The sequence below is a fragment of the Pinus tabuliformis genome, chromosome 4_2 (assembly GCF_031772625.1).
Source record: "Pinus tabuliformis cultivar Carrire ecotype Pingquan chromosome 4_2, CPIR1, whole genome shotgun sequence".
In the NCBI taxonomy this organism is placed as follows: domain Eukaryota; kingdom Viridiplantae; phylum Streptophyta; class Pinopsida; order Pinales; family Pinaceae; genus Pinus; species Pinus tabuliformis.
This window is the reverse complement of record NC_142304.1, coordinates 535,705,531-535,721,665: the sequence shown is the minus strand read 5'-3', so window position 1 is coordinate 535,721,665 and position 16,135 is coordinate 535,705,531. Positions and strand designations below refer to the sequence as shown.

Here is a 16,135-nt window from a genome sequence, read left to right as displayed (position 1 = left end):
CTATCTTGGGATCTTTTTCATTAATATCACCCTCTATGCAATTAACATAAGATAGAAAAAATGTCACATGTCAAGTCAAGATTTTGTTTGAGTGATGGGTACAATTTTAGTAGGGTCATGATAGAGGAGTTCGACAACCAATGTCACTAACATCAAGGTACATAGAGGGCTTGGTGCTCTCGATTAAATACGATTCCCGTACCCTAGTACATGACAAATGTTGGAATTCCTAAGTCTAACTGTTAGAAACCCTTCATGTACTTTTCTGATTTATTTTTGCCTACTTGTTCTGATTAATTAACAAGTTATTTACCATGTAAATACTGAAAATAAATACAAGTACATGCTCAACACGTTACAGATCATCAACTGAAGGAAACAAAACAAGCACACAAGTGACGCTGTTGTTTTTGGACCAATGTCCCCAAAAAAACCCAATGCAGGAAAACCGGTGCAGCTATTTGAGGGTTTTATTATTATGTAGTTTCTGAATACACTCTGAGTGCCAAAACTAGCTCACCCAACAAAGAATAATCTCAGCAGTAGTACCTCTCTACTCGGAAGCAGATATTCTGGCTGAAACCCCGGATAAACACTCTGACAACTCCCAACTCCAATTTGCCTCACGAAAACCCCAACGTCAGCCTCTAGGGATTGCGTCAGCCCTTTCTGGCCCAGAGTCTGCCCAGCGTCACCCTGGCTTGCCCTGCGTCAGCGTTTGGAGGCACTACGTTAGCCCTTAGAGCCTCTGCGTCACCCACGATGGCCCTCTGAGGCACTGCGCAACTCCTGGCTGCCTCTGCATGAGCCCTTGCTGGCTTTGCGTGAGCCTCTAACTGGCTCTGTGTCCCTCTCTCTCGGCTTCTGCGTTGATCCTCCCGGTACTATCTCTGCCTCTTTGCTTCTGTATTCACTGTCCCTCAGTTGCAATTCTGATCACTCCTTCGATTTCCTCAGCAAGCCCAACCCCAGAAAATTGAATTCTTGATCAACTTGGTGTGTTCTCTAAGTGACCCTCAAGCCTCCTTTTATACTTTTCTCGTTGACAATTCAACGACCGAGATTAAGTCCCTAATCAACAGCTAAGATTAACTCTGGCTTGATCCATGACTTTTGGACCCTTCTAAGTTCTAACACAGTTTTGTATTAATTCACATTAATATTTTATTTTCCCTAAGTTTAGATTTAGGGACTCCATTAAAAATATTAATTATTTTAATATCTCCCAAACTGTTTAGAATCTTTCCAAACCATTTATGGGTATTGGAGATCTCATGTGTTCTAGCCTCTCCACCAATTTTTGTGGCTAGAGCACATCCGATGCTACTCCAAATCAACAACAAAATCCAATGGAAACATTGCAATCCCCCCAATCTTGAAATCTTGAAAAACTGATAACTCTGCTGGATTTTGAGTGAGATCTAAAATTCTACTTTCTCCATATGAAATCCAATGAGGTCGGAACCACTCTCAAACATCCTGAGTCATTTCATGGTAATGTTAAAAATTTAAGTAAAATCCCTTTACTTCAAGAATCTAACATTACCATGAATTGTATATCAATACTAGGGACATAAACTTGAATATTAGGCTGCTCTACTAAAAAACTCTTGTTTCTTTGAAAAAAAAATGCATTTGGAACATTTTGACAAAAAATTTGTGAAAAATCCAGGGAGTGATTTTTTTTCTTTCTACGGGAGCGAATTTTAGGAGTGCACTCCCAGGCCGCTCCCGATTCGTTCCCGCTCGGGCATGCTCCCGGAGTGATTCAAAGGGGGGAGGGGGGAGCCACTCCCCTGCAACCCTGGATCGGCTTCCCACTCTTGGAATTGATTGCTCATGGTTTAATTATATCCACACTTTACTTTCTGCATTTTGCCTTTTATAGAAGCCACTTTACTGCTCCCGCTTTGTATTAACATCATTGTACCCAGCTCTCCCTGTGGCCTACTTAGGTGGTCATTTGTTGGACATTAAGAAAATTATTGTGTCTTATCTTATCTACTGTTGCAATTCTGTGACAACCTCAATGCATCCCTGTTGCGCTTCAAAGGTTGTAACCTTCTGCAACTGTGCCTCGACAGTGACTCAGGGAATATGCAAGTGCTATTCCATTATTCTGAGCTTCCACCACACTGACATCTTGGTGTCATTAAGAAAATTATTGTATCTTATCTTATCTACTGTTGCACTTCTGTGACAACCTCAATGCATCCCTATTCCGCTTCACAGGTTGTAACTTTCTGCAACTGTGCCTCGACAGTGACTCAGGGAATCTGCAAGTGCTAGTCCATTATTCTGATCTTCCACCACACTCTCTTCATGATCAATGATATTGACATCTTGGTGTCCTTTCTGAAACCACACGCAGAAGATATATTAATTCAAAAGGGTAAATACTAAAACAGAGTGTTGGCTGACTTCATATCATTCTGATGCCTGGCATCCCCAAACTCTAATTCTTCCAAGTACTCTAAAATTTAAGTTCGAAATTTTTAATCTTCTTATTACTTGAGCCATAGCAGAATTAGCAATGTTACTGATGATGGGTTGTTTATTTCAGCCAGGTAGCTTACAATACACATTTTATGCTGTAGGGGACTCAAGAATAAGGCTTGTGAAGTAATTTAAATTTCATTATAGGTATGCTTATAAATTAATGTTTATTCAAATTTAAACAGTATTTCTTCACTATAAATTGTCCAAGTATTTAATTCTTAAAGGTGTGTCTAGGTACTCAAGAAAGTATATGAGAATCTATATGTATTTTCTGAGATGGGAGTTAATTAGCAAAGGATATCACAAGAGAGGTCATGCAAGAAATGTTTAGTCTTTGTTGAACCTGAATGCAGAGTCACCATGACTATATTTTTTTAATGAGAAGAGAGAAAAATAAAGGGGAGATGGGGTTACCTTCTGCTCAGTGACACTTGAAAATTCTGCTTGAGAACACACTGAAAAAATTCTGGAAATGACAGTCTTTTTTATGCTATCTGGAAAACTTTCTTACTTTGAATCATGGATGTTGAAAACAGTACTCCTGTATTTCTTACTGTTCCAAATTTGTGAGCTGACCCTGCTATTTGAAACATTTTACAAAACTAGAGCTAAATATTTTATATGTTGTTTGATTCTTTTTGTATGTATGTGATTATCCTGTTTTGGATGTGTGTTTGTTTTACCCTGAATAAAAATACAAAGGTATTTCTTTTAGATGTTTTATTTGTCTTTTTCTGAAATGTAATATCGTTACTTGCTGTTTAATCTAATTCATTTATTTTCATTACTACAGAGGCTCTAAATAATTTTTCCTCCATGGAGTCTATCTTCCTAGCAAATCGTGTACAACATGCCAAATTCTTCCAAAATGCGAAATGCTGGCGTGCAGAGGTGGTCAATAATATATGATCTACGCTAACATTGAACTAGCTCTGTTCTTTTTGAAAAATTGTTTGCCTGCATTTGAGAAAAACTTGGAGGTCACCGTTATACATCTTTTGCTTATGCCAGTATTCATAAAAGAATATATATTTTTCTGCTGCAAAACTTTTTCAGATAAATATGCTTTTATTGGGTTCCTCATCTCTTTAAATTTTAGGCAATCTTATGGCACATGGAAAAGATCGTATCTAACGGTTCTAAAATTTGACTTTACTACTTGAAGGATGAACATCTAACAATACTAAAATTTCCATCTGCTAATAAAGGAAAATTATATATGATCATCCAAAAGTATGACAACCATACAGCTTTGCAATGCACTACTTATACTAGCTTATCAAGGTTGACAAACCACAACACAGACTGACTCTAAACCTCATTAGTTGGCTTGCCCATTTCCACACTTAGCAAAAACTTTCTATTTGTATACTAAATAATTTAACCTTGCATCAATGCGTCTCATCTCTTACTGAAATAGCCTATAGGTGAAAGGTCTGTGGTCCACGGGAATACTCCAGTGATAGCAGTTTATCTTTCATTTTCTCAGACCTCTCACTTTTCAGTTACCATTTATCCTCCTGTTGACCTCTGATGTGTCAACCATCCCATGAGCAGAGTGCAGTTCAAAGCAGTCAATTTTTTTTCAGATTTCATCATCATCTTACAACTTCTGGTCTTTGTATTGTAATCCAAATTCTGCTGCCCTGTGAGCCTTGATGTAAAAATGGCTCTAGTATGCTTATAAAGCCATGTAAAACATTTAGGTAAGCCTATGATTTATACCAAAGAGTTTCACTCTAGGGAGTTTTTTTCCTCCTCCAATTATCTGTGTTTTTAAACATTTATAATTGGTAGAGTTTTTCTCCCAAGATATGCCCCAAAGCTAGAGTGTGGCTCAATGGTAAGGTCTTAGGTGAGTCCTAATGTATCGAGTCTATGTAAATTATCATACTAGATCATCTATAAAGTGTCACAGAATTTGGTTGAGTCTAGAGGTCATGTTTTCATTGTCATTATTCCCTTTCTGCCTATGATGTCTATGTAATTTTTGATGTAATAAGTATTGTCCATAGAGGTTCTAGGGGGTATGAGTACTTGATTTTACACCTCAACTCCTAAACTATCTATATAGACACACTTTGAGGGTGGAAAAATATGTTTAATCCCCTCTAGAGTCATTATTATTATTTTCTAGTGAAAACTGGCAAATTAATAGCTAGACAGTAGTAAAAAAAAGAAAGAGAAAATAAAATTTTCTCCAAGTGGAAAAATAATTAAAAAGGGAATGTGCATTTTCCAAAAATGAGATCAAATTGAAAGTCTCATTTCCAAGGCAGAAAAGGCCCACAAAAAATTCATTGGGCCAAAAAGAAAATATTTTCTCAAGGAAATTGAATTTTTTGGTCTAGGTGGTTATTTTGATTTTTGAATGAGGGAATTCCAAGAAAATTATTTTTGAAGATTTTCCAGTGGTCCAAAACCACCCAGAAGTCAAATATTGGTCCATCCAGCACATCCATCAAGGAAGTCGAATTTTTTTGGAGATCTGTGCAACAATAATCAAGGGTTCGAAATTTTTTGACAAGGATCAAGCCATGGATTAGGTCCAACTAGCCATTTTTCCACTTGGAGGCTCTCATGATGAAGCTCTAAGCTCATCATTGTATCATCATGTAATCTTGAGCTCTTGGTCAAGCGAAGCTTTGCTATCATTGTAATATTTTTCTAAGCATATAATAAAAGTCTTTGGGGCAAAATTATGGTGTTATTCTTCAGTGATATGGTATAATCTCTCTGATCTCTTGTGTTTAATGTTCTACTAGTGCTTCATATTGTTATTTCCATTAGCTTTTGAAGATTCATTGGTGTATAGTTACCTTGCATCATTGTTTGGATTTGGAGAAACACACTAGGTGTAGCAGATCTATTGGTTTTTGGTTAAACCCGTAGAATCCTCTGTCACTGTGCTATCCAAATCTATGTGGATCTAACAATTATTTTTCAAGTGTGTAGATTCTCAGTTATAAAGAACCCATGGTGGGTCACTTGAAGACTTATCATTTGAATAAGAGAAGGGGTTTTCCTTAACATTTGCTCTAGATCTAAATTTAAATTTTTTTCAAAATCTTTTCAAAATTATTTTAGAGCTTTGATGAATAGATCTGCTACTTAAAGAGCTTGTATTATTAAATTTGTGAATAGATCTTGTGTATATATTTCCATCTAACCTTGTATATCTTTCCATCTATTTGTATATACTGTTGAAGTTTCTAAGTCTAACCCATTAGAAACCCTTCATGTACTTTCTGATTTATTCCTACCTACTTGTTCTGTTAATTAACAAGTTATTTACCATGTAAACACTGGAAATAAATACAAGTACATGTTCAACACATTACAGATCATCAACTGAAGGAAACAGAAACTAGCACACAAGTGACACCGTTGTTTTTGGACTAATGTCCCCTGAAAAACCTAATGCGAGAAAACTGATGCAACTATCCGAGGGTTTGATTTATTAAGTAGTTTCAGAATACAATCTGGGTGCCAAATTCGGCTAACCCAATAGAGAAAAATCTCGGCAGTAGTACCTCTCTACTCAGAAGCAGATACTCTGGCAGCTCCACAGCTCCAATCTGCCCCACGAAACCCCAGCGTTAGCCTCTAGGGATTGCGTTAGCCTCTCTCTGGCCCAACGTTAGCCCAATGTCACTCTGGCTTGGCCTGCGTCAGCCTCTGGAGGCACTGCGTCAGTCCTCTAGCCCTCTGCATTACCCACACTGGCCCTCTGAGGCACTGCACAACTCCTGGCTGCCTCTGTGTGAGCCCTAGTTGGCTCTGCGTCCCTCTCTCCAGCTACTGCACTGATCTTCCCGGTGCTATCTTTGCCTCTCTGCTTCTGTATTCATTGCCCCTTAGCTGCAACTCTGATCACTCTCTCAACTTTCTCAGCAAACCCAACCCCAGAAAGTCAAAATCTTGATCTCTTGGTGTGTTCTCCAAGTGACCCTCAAGCCTCCTCTTATACTTTTCTTGTTGACAAATCAACGGTCGAGATTGAGTCTCTAATCAACGGCTAAGATTAGATCTGGCTTGATCCATGACTTTTGGACCATTCTAACACAGTTTTATATTAATTCCTAAGTAACTGGATTCGTTGATATACCCCGGTGAATCCGAATCCCGTGTATCCGATACGATTCGCTGGAAAATTGTATCCCAAAACCGGATTCGACGAGTCCGACTAGGATTCGTACGAATCTTGTACAAATCCCGTACATGCTCAGCGAATCTCGATTTTAGGATTCATATCCCAGAAAAGTGCCTCCCATGGGTTAAAAAGCACGCATTTCCTTCATTCTTTCACGCTGTTTGTCATTTGTATTTGCATTGTTTGAGCTGTTTGCAAGGAGATAAGGGTTTGGAGCAAGGAGCTAAGGGAGTAGAGCGTTCGGCAAGGAGATTCAAGCACCAGGTAAGTGCATTTCAGCTCCATTTTTTTGCATTTCTTATTCTATTACAACAGTTTGTATATGATTTTTTGTTTACAAATTTGTGCATGTTTTGTTCATTTTTTTTATAGTATTCATGGCTCAATCAAAGGCAGCAGTTAGGGGGCAAAGGAAGGGCAAGAATGTCTCCATTGGAGATGCCCCTCCTCCCCCAATATCATCAGAGTCTGCTGCAAGTAATGTTGAGGGAAGAGGAGGACCTAAAGACAACATTGAGAAATATCCCTTGTGGAAATATGTCACAAGAGAGGATGGGACAAGCACCAAGGGGAAGGGAGGAGGCAATGTGCAATGGAGATGCAACTTTTGTCACATTGCTTTCAAAAGCACATATTTCCGTGTGAAAGCCCATTTGTTGGCTTTACCGGGTTGTGGGATTGGAACTTGTAAAGCTGTTCCTTTACAAAAGAGAAAAGAATTGGAAAAGGAGTCCATTGTTGGTGTTAATTTTAGGTATGTTCTATGCTAGAGCAATTTATTTCAATTTCTTTTCCATATCAGCAATCACATCAGCATAAAGTAAACTGCAGATAGAACATAAATATAAATCACAGAAGACAAGCCAAGACAAGAGGACACAAGATGTGGCGCAAGCCAGGGACAAACCCTACAATGTGTGGGGAAACCCTTGATCAATTCTTCTTTTATGTTCTTCAAAATTCAGCACAGAGAGAGAGATAGTACATTTACAATAGAAGTCAACACTTTGACTTATCTAGATCATTTCGTTTAACGATGAGATCAGTTGAATACATTCTATTTCAACTGATTCTCAAGGTGACGTCTTCACCTATCGTAGTGCTACATCTAGGTCCACTTGCTGCACCACTGCATATTGCACCATACTAAACATGATTATCATCATGTTGTCCTTCATGTCCATGATCTCATCGATCATGCTCCTGTCCATGCTCCATGTCATCATGCACCTATGCTGCCCATCATGCTGCTCATAATGCTGCTGCTATAACTTCTTGATGCCTCATCATACAGCCATATGCACATCAGCCTTAGTTGTTTGCTGTTGCTTGCAGCCTAGCAAAGCAACTAGGCTATAGTTCCACACAATACTCTATGCAGTCCCATTATTTTCTGTATAGGGTTTGCTCAGCTTGATTGCGTTCATATGTGCTATATTATTTCCTGCGTCTTGATCATGAACTGTGTAGATATTACCATTGCGTACCAATATATAGTGCGTTGACTGTGTGGCATATTACCTGTGTTCCATTTATATGACAACGTTTACATGCATATGATTCCATGCACAGCGTATAGGTCTCACCATGAACAGGCCTACGCTATTTTGTTGTTCCTTATGAAATGGAACAGATTCATCACGTTGACTGTTGCTTCATTCTTGACATTGCCAGGATTGCGTTTCACCATAATGCCACTACGTTCACCATAACTGTGTTTCACCAAGATGCGTGTTATCTATGCTGCCAGATCCACGTGCCATGACTGCATTCCTGCGTTCCATGCTGCGTGTTATCTACGCTGCCAGATCCAAGTGTATGCTGTGTGTATACGTAATGACCAGCGTATAGGGTTTCATTATATTGCTGCGGCTACTCAACTAAAAGCGGATACCCGAGTTATGCTTCATGTGAACAACGTGTATATATATAACATAGGACAGCGTTTGATTGCGTTTACTTACCTTTTATGAACAACGTATAAAGAAGTCTCCATGATCTGCTTATAAATGTCATCAATGATCTGCGGCTAGGGCTGAGTGTCACCTTTGACTGCGTCTAGGTGACTTCCTTACTGCGGCTACTACAGCTAGGTCTTCACTGCGGCCTTTATTACCCTTACAGTGTCTTCATTACCATGACTGCGGCTCTTATGTGCTTCATTATGTTATTACTGCGACTTCCATGCTTTGGATGTGACTTCATGCCTTGACCCATTACATTGCGTGTAAGGATCTCTACCCTGTGTATAATTAGGGCATCATGTTGACTGATGTCACTATGAACAACGTAACCATGAACAAATCATGACTGCGTTGGATGAGTCTTCATTGACCGTGTTGAATATCTCCCATGAGTGCATGAAACCAGCGTATAATATCCACAACGTATCCACTATGAACAACGTATATCATTTACTACGAGCAGCGTATATCTTATAAGGTCTCCAAGGCTACGTTGGATTAGGGCATCATCAAACTAGGTCAGCGTATTCTTTTTGTGACTTTCCTTCTCCAAAAACCCAAGACGTGGAGAGGAGATCACCTCAAGAATGTGTTCAAATGACTTCAAGTCCTTGCCAATTTATACTAAAATGTAGATGATGAATATACACGTCTATTGGGCTTCTTGAGCCTACATAAGAGTTGGTCGGCTTGATAATAATTACATAATCAAAATAAATTCATATCTCCATAAATACTTATCGGAATCGGATGATCTTTAGATCAATCCTACACCTCTCGACGAGAGGGATCCAATAAAAATATCGGCTGCCATAAATAAGCTGACCCACATGGAGTTTGGCCCTAGTTGCCAATTTAACACTCCCTCTCAACTAGGGAGAACTCCAACCGTTGATCCATAAGTTCGACTGTACTATCTCTGCCATCAGTGCCTTGCACTGCTCTACCCATCTCTGCTTGCTCTGCTCTGCTCAACTCTGCTGTCTCTGCTTTGCTCTTCTCAAATCTGCTGGCTTTGCTCTGCTCTGCTCAGCTCTGCGCAGCTCTGCTGGCTCTGTTCAGCTCTGCTGGCTCTGCTTTGCTATGCTCAGCTTTACTGTCTCAGCTGGCTCTGCTCAGCTCAGCTCAGCTTAGCTGGCTCTGCTCAACTATGAAGAAGAAGAATTGATCGAGAATGTCTCATACCATTCTCCATTGACCCGAAGTCAGTCTCAAAGTGCGTACCACTGGTCCTAGACCAGTCTTAACCAACCCAAAGTCAGCGTCATAGTGGGTACCACTCCTATCACTGGTCCCAGACCAGTATCGCAGTCTCAGAGAGTGTACCACTGGTCCCAGACCAGTCTCAGGCGACCCGAAGCCAGCGTCATAGTATGTACCACTTGCACTGGTCCCAGACCACTACTGCACTAACACGAAGTCAGTCTCAGAGTATGTACCGCTGGTCCCAGACCAGTCTCAACCGACCCGAAGTCAGCGTCATAGTATGGTACAACTCCTACCACTGGTCCTAGACCAGTATCATTGATCCCAGATCAATGGAGGTCATCCTAGCGTAGGGAGTACAGTAGATACAGCGATGCGTCCATCGATGCTATTATGGTCCCTAACTTCATTTCCTTGCTCATTGATCAGATGAGAGGTACTTCCCATGAGTCCCAGACTGCATGGGTAGGATGCCTCGACAGGAGAACTTAATCAATCCCGTCTTCACAGGAGAACACATCAATCCTGCTACAATCGCCATGGAGAACACATCAATCCAGTCCTCACAGGAGAACACATCAATCCTGCTACAATCGCCATGGAGAACACATCAATCCAAGCCTCACAGGAGAACTAATCATCTTGCTACACAGGAGAGCGAATCATCCTGTTCCACAAGAGAGCGAATCATCTTGTCTCATAAGAGAGCGAATCATCTTGTCCCAATGCGCACCACCAGGGGAGGGTGAGTCACCCTGTGGTCGTACGTTTCTCTAGTAAGAACCGCAAGCGCCCAGAGCTCCCAGAGCTCACTGTATGCAACATGCAGGACCCTTGTACAAGGGTTTCTTGACGACTCCAAGTTGTTCGGGGAAAATCACAGATTTGATCTTTCCCCCGGGGCTTTAGCGACATGTACATCATCTCAGTGTGATGGAGCCTCCTTGCTCATCGACTTACCATATCTAGATAAGGTAGTATTTGATGTCTACCCGCTGGAGCAATCATCGAATACGGGATTCCTCAATAATCGAATCCCACCTCTGGTTGTTACAGAGAATCTCAGTGGTATTCATCATGTGTACAAACAGCTCACTGAAGAGCTTCCCCAACCAGGCAGCTTCATACGAGATCATACTCGTAGATATGTATCCGATCTCGGCGGTGCTTATAACAGCCGACTTCTGCTTCCTGCTTAGAAGCAAAATCCAAAGAGGAACAGCACTAAGAAGTGCTCCAGTGATCCTCCACATTGCCTGCCCAATCAGCATTCGAGTAATCATGCAGTTTCATATTTCCGGCAGTGTATCTCAATCCATGAGAGATTGTGCCCTTAAGACATTTTAGAAGATTCTTGGCACCAATCCAGTGAGGCTCAATCAAATATGAGCTCCCCGTGCTAACTGCAAAACATATGTCTGGAATCCAACTCCTTCTTACTTCTGCAAATGAGAGGGTCTGCAACTGTCAAAAATAGTTTGTCCGCATAAGGTGCCGGTATGAGAGGTCTATCATCCACAAACTTCGGATAATGGTTTGGATCGGTTTCACTCCTTAGTGAATCTCAGCTTCATCAAACAGCTATCGGTCCTCTCATACTACGCCCGGGTTGTTTTGCTTCAAGCCATAGAGGGCTTTCTTCCACCTGCATATGTGAGATTCCTGATTATCAATCTCAAACCCCTCGGGTTGTTCCACACCTGTGGACCTGCTACATGAGGGGAATGGTCCCCTTGTAAGATTTTCCTTCGGTACATCTGAGACATGTACTTTCATGCTCTTTTTGAATTCAGGCTTCCCTGTCACCATTTGACTCACAGACCTTCGGTGCTATGTGTCAATGGACATGGTCCCCAGTGGACTTCCTGTAACTTAATACAACCCTAAACTCAAAAGCATCTTTGAAAATTCTATTTTCAATTACGTACCTTTTCATCGACAAATGCCATCTTAAAACCTTCGACTTCCATTCCTGGGGTTCCTTGCTTCCTTGAAGAGTCGGCCGTGCCCTTGATGACCTACATTCTCTGCCCTTTGGACACTCCTTCGTATAAGGGCCGAACTTATTGTAACCAAGGCATTTGCCTTTCCTTCCATCCTTAGATCCGAACTTCCCAATGAAGTGATCTTTAGGTAGGCCATAAGAAATTTCCACTGCGCCAGTCTGATAATATTTTCTGCTTCGACTGCACCCTGGGTGAATTATGAGGAACCCATTGATCCTTTTATCTTGTCCCAACTGTCTTCAGTGATTGCTCTTTCACTCTTGCTTGGGCATTGTCTTCGCCTCAGCTCTGATTCCATCTTAATTTTAGGTATGTTCTATGCTAGAGCAATTTATTTCAATTTCTTTTCCATATCAGCAATCACATCAGCATAAAGTAAATTGCAGATAGAACATAAATATAAATCGCAGAAGACAAGCCAAGACAAGAGGACACAAGATGTGGCGCAAGCCAGGGACAAACCCCACAATGTGTGGGGAAACCCTTGATCAATTCTTCTTTTATGTTCTTCAAAATTCAGCAGAGAAAGAGAGAGATAGTACATTTACAATAGAAGTCAACACTTTGACTTATCTAGATCATTTCGTTTAACGATGAGATCAACGGAAAACATTCTTCTTCAACTGATTCTCAAGGTGACGTCTTCACCTATCGTGGTGCTACATCTAGGTCCACTTGTTGCATCACTGCATATTGCACCATACTAAACATGATTATCATCATGTTGTCCTTCATGTCCATGATCTCATTGATCATGCTGCTGTCCATGCTCCATGTCATCATGCACTTATGCTGCCCATCATGCTGCTCATAATGCTACTGCTATAACTTCTTGATGCCTCATCATACAACCATATGCACATCAGCCTTAGCTGCTTGCTGTTGCTTGTAGCCTAGCAAAGAAGCTAGGCTATAGTTCCACGCAATACTCTATGCAGTCCCATTATTTTCCGTATAGGGTTTGCTCAGCTTGACTGCGTTCATATGTGCTATATTATTTCCTGTGTCCTGATCATGAACCGTGTAGATATTACCACTGCGTACCAATATATATTGCGTTGACTGCGTGGCATATTACCTGCATTCCATTTATATGACAACGTTTACATACATATGATTCCATGCACAGCATATAGGTCTCACCATGAATAGGCCTAATCTAAAGTCTAATCTAAAGTCTAATGAATAGGCCTAAGCATCTAATTTTTTTTTTTTTATAAAATTCTAAATTAAACTAAAATCTCAATAAAATTAAAATCTAGCCTAATCTAAAGTCTAAAAAGAACTTTTAGATGCTTTTTTATTTTATTATTTTTATATTTTTTATATTTTTTGATTTTTTGATTTATTATTAAAAAATAAAACACCACTAAATTTGAAACTAGCAGCTAATCCTAAAAAATGAAAATCAATTTTTTTATTTTCAAACTTTTAATGATTTTTTGATATTATTTTTAAAATCAAACTTTTAAAAAATTAGATCTAACACCTAATCAAAAGAAACTAAAGGGACCCTTTATGCCTTTTTATATTTTTTAAAGTCAAAACAAAATGACACTAAATTTAAATTAATTCAAAATCTAAAACCCAAAAGAAACTAAGGTAAATGAAACTAAAGCTACATAAATAAAATTTAAAACCAAAACTATGTAACAACAGAAAATTTTACACTATAATCCTAACATAAAAAAAAAGAAATAGTACGTAACTAAATTCAAGCTAATACCCAATCTAACAAAAATGAAAATCGATTTTTTATCTTTATTTTTAATTTTCAAACACATACAAAAAGGAAAAAATACGCTAACCTAGCTTATATGCATATAAAATCAAAGGCAACCCACAAAAAAAAATCGAAATCGATGGGAGGATGAAGAGATGCGTGGGAGGTGTGTACAAGTGAGGTGCGTGTGGGTGCAGCTGCCTGGACGAGTGCTGCAGCGATGGTGGAGAGGGTTTGAGGTTGTGTGTATGCAGATCCGGACAGTAGAAGTGCGAGGAGCAACGTGCTTTTTTTATATATATATTTTTTTGTTTGCAGGTGCTGGAGTAGCGTGGAAGGACGCAGGTATGAAGCTGCGTTTGTTGGCAAGAGAGTTGAACTAGGGCAGCGTACTATGTGGGACACTTTGCAGGTGTGTGGATGGCCAGCTGATATGGATGCTACGAGGTGAGGAAATGGACGAGGGATGGATTCACGATGGCAGCAGAAGTGAATGGCAGTGATTGTGTGGAGAGCGATGCTGGACAGCGTAATGGGCTTGCAGTTCTGGAGCCGGCAGCGTGGGATGAAGCAACAACAAAGCCTGTGGGATTTTAAAAATTTCGAAGATTCTTTGCAGCAATAAAACCCCAGGCAACAATGAAAAATGAAAACGCAGGTTGTAGACCCGTAGTCCAAAAACTTGATCAAAATTTTAAATCTTTCCTGCTCCAGATTGCCTGATGGAAACCCTGAAAATTTTCTCAAAAAACCTGTACCTGCAACCTGTAATGGCAAAAACCAGAACACCCAAAGATAATATGTGCAAGAAACAAAACTGAAAACCCTAAATCAGCTAAATAATTACAGTATTTACAGATTAACGACTCTAAGCAGCCAGATTTATCAATAATCCACAGAAGTATTTTCAGAATTTTAAATTTAATGTGAGATGCTTCAGAAAACCCTTCATGCATTCATAAAAAAAAATTCAAATGATAAGCCCGGGATCAAAACTGGCTGGGCTCTTTTAGAAAACGCAATCCGGGAGTTGGCTGGTTCAGCGGAGAACTTCCCCTAACGCCCGGTAAACTCAAAACTAAGGATATCCTGCACAGCTTAAATCAACCATTAACATAGAGGGAGAAAACAACAGAGAAATTCAGATCAAATGGAGATACCTGCCATTATATTTCAGAATCTAAACTATCATTCAAACCCCAGAGATTAGACAAGATACCTGTGCCTAAATCAATCTTCATCAAGCTATTATCAATGGCTGAAAATAAAATTATGCAGAAAAATAAATCATCTTACAACACTTCCAGAAGAGTAACACCAGCAAGATTTCAACCCCAAAGTCTTTCTTTATTGCACAAAAAAAATGACTACAAGAGAGCTTTCTTTAGCACCACACTCTCAGATCCAATCTGATCTCAAATGACCCCTAACACCCTATTTAAAGGAAAATTTCCCAATGGCTAGTTCAAGTGATCCATGTCAAACTAATCTTGATCGTCGATGAGGATCAAAATCCCTTTTAATCTCTTCCGTTGAAATTTTAAATGCATTTTAATATATTAAAAATTTAAATTTTACATTTATTTTCTCAAAACTTTGACTTATTATTATTTTATTATATATATTTTTAATTAATTAATTTATTTATAAATTATTTTTAAAATTTTATTTTATTTTAATTTTTAAATTTTAAACTTTTTTAGTTATTTTAATTTTTTTTAATTTTATTATTTTTTTGTTATTTATATATTTTTTTATTATTTTTATTTTTTTATTTTTGGATCCTCGAACTTAGCCCTTTGGAAAAATCACCTAGGACCTAGGACTTATGAGGGGATTAAAACATTTTCTAACCCTCAAGACACTTTACATCATGACTTTTACAATTTTACATCTCAAGGGGGAAAACCCATTTGACATAGACCCTCATAGACCACCCAGTTCTGCGACACAACTATAATCTAGCAGATCAAGCAATTTGTAATAACCTAACCAAATAGTTAGAGTTATTTCCAAATTACTTTTACATAGACTCGACCAAGTACACTAGGAGTCCCCTAAGATTCTGACGACAAAATTCATTCTGGCTTTGGGGTTAGGCTGAAGGAAAACTCTGCCGATCATGGATCAGTGAGACAAAAAACCTTCTGGAACGTAGATTATCACTAGAAAATTAGGTTTTCCTAGGCAATTTACATACATGACTCAGATCTGCTAAGATTATTTACAATGTACACATGCAGACTGGGTTTACAACATAACATGATCGCGCTGATGATGACATTCGAATGGCACGGACATGTCGATCCAGTGCTGTCCCTTTTGCGAAAAAGGGGGTGTACTGCTATGGGTAGTTGACACGTAATGGTCAACATTGTGTGTATACGTAATGACCAGCATATAGGGTTTCATTATATTGCTACGACTACTCAACTCAAAGCGGATACCCGAGTTATGCTTCATGTGAACAGCGTGTATATATATAACATAGGACAACGTTTGATTGCATTTACTTACCTTTTATGAACAACGTATAAAGAAGTCTCCATGATCTGCTTATAAATGCAATGATCTGCGGCTAGGG

The 16,135-nt window shown here is 39.3% G+C and overlaps 1 protein-coding gene across 8 annotated transcripts in view; it reads left to right on the top strand.

Annotated features, from left to right (window-relative positions):
• LOC149170407 (uncharacterized) overlaps nt 1-16,135 on the top strand; it is a 217,089-nt gene that overhangs the window by 67,908 nt on the left and 133,046 nt on the right. For all 8 annotated transcript variants that reach the window (XR_016259909.1, XR_016259907.1, XR_016259906.1 and 5 more), the window contains exon 3: nt 3,293-3,390. Coding sequence is in view for 3 of the 8 variants with exons in the window: in XM_089429013.1 (XP_089285139.1) it covers nt 3,293-3,390 (98 nt within the window). In the remaining 5 variants the exon portion in view is untranslated. The remainder of the gene's footprint in view (nt 1-3,292; nt 3,391-16,135) is intronic.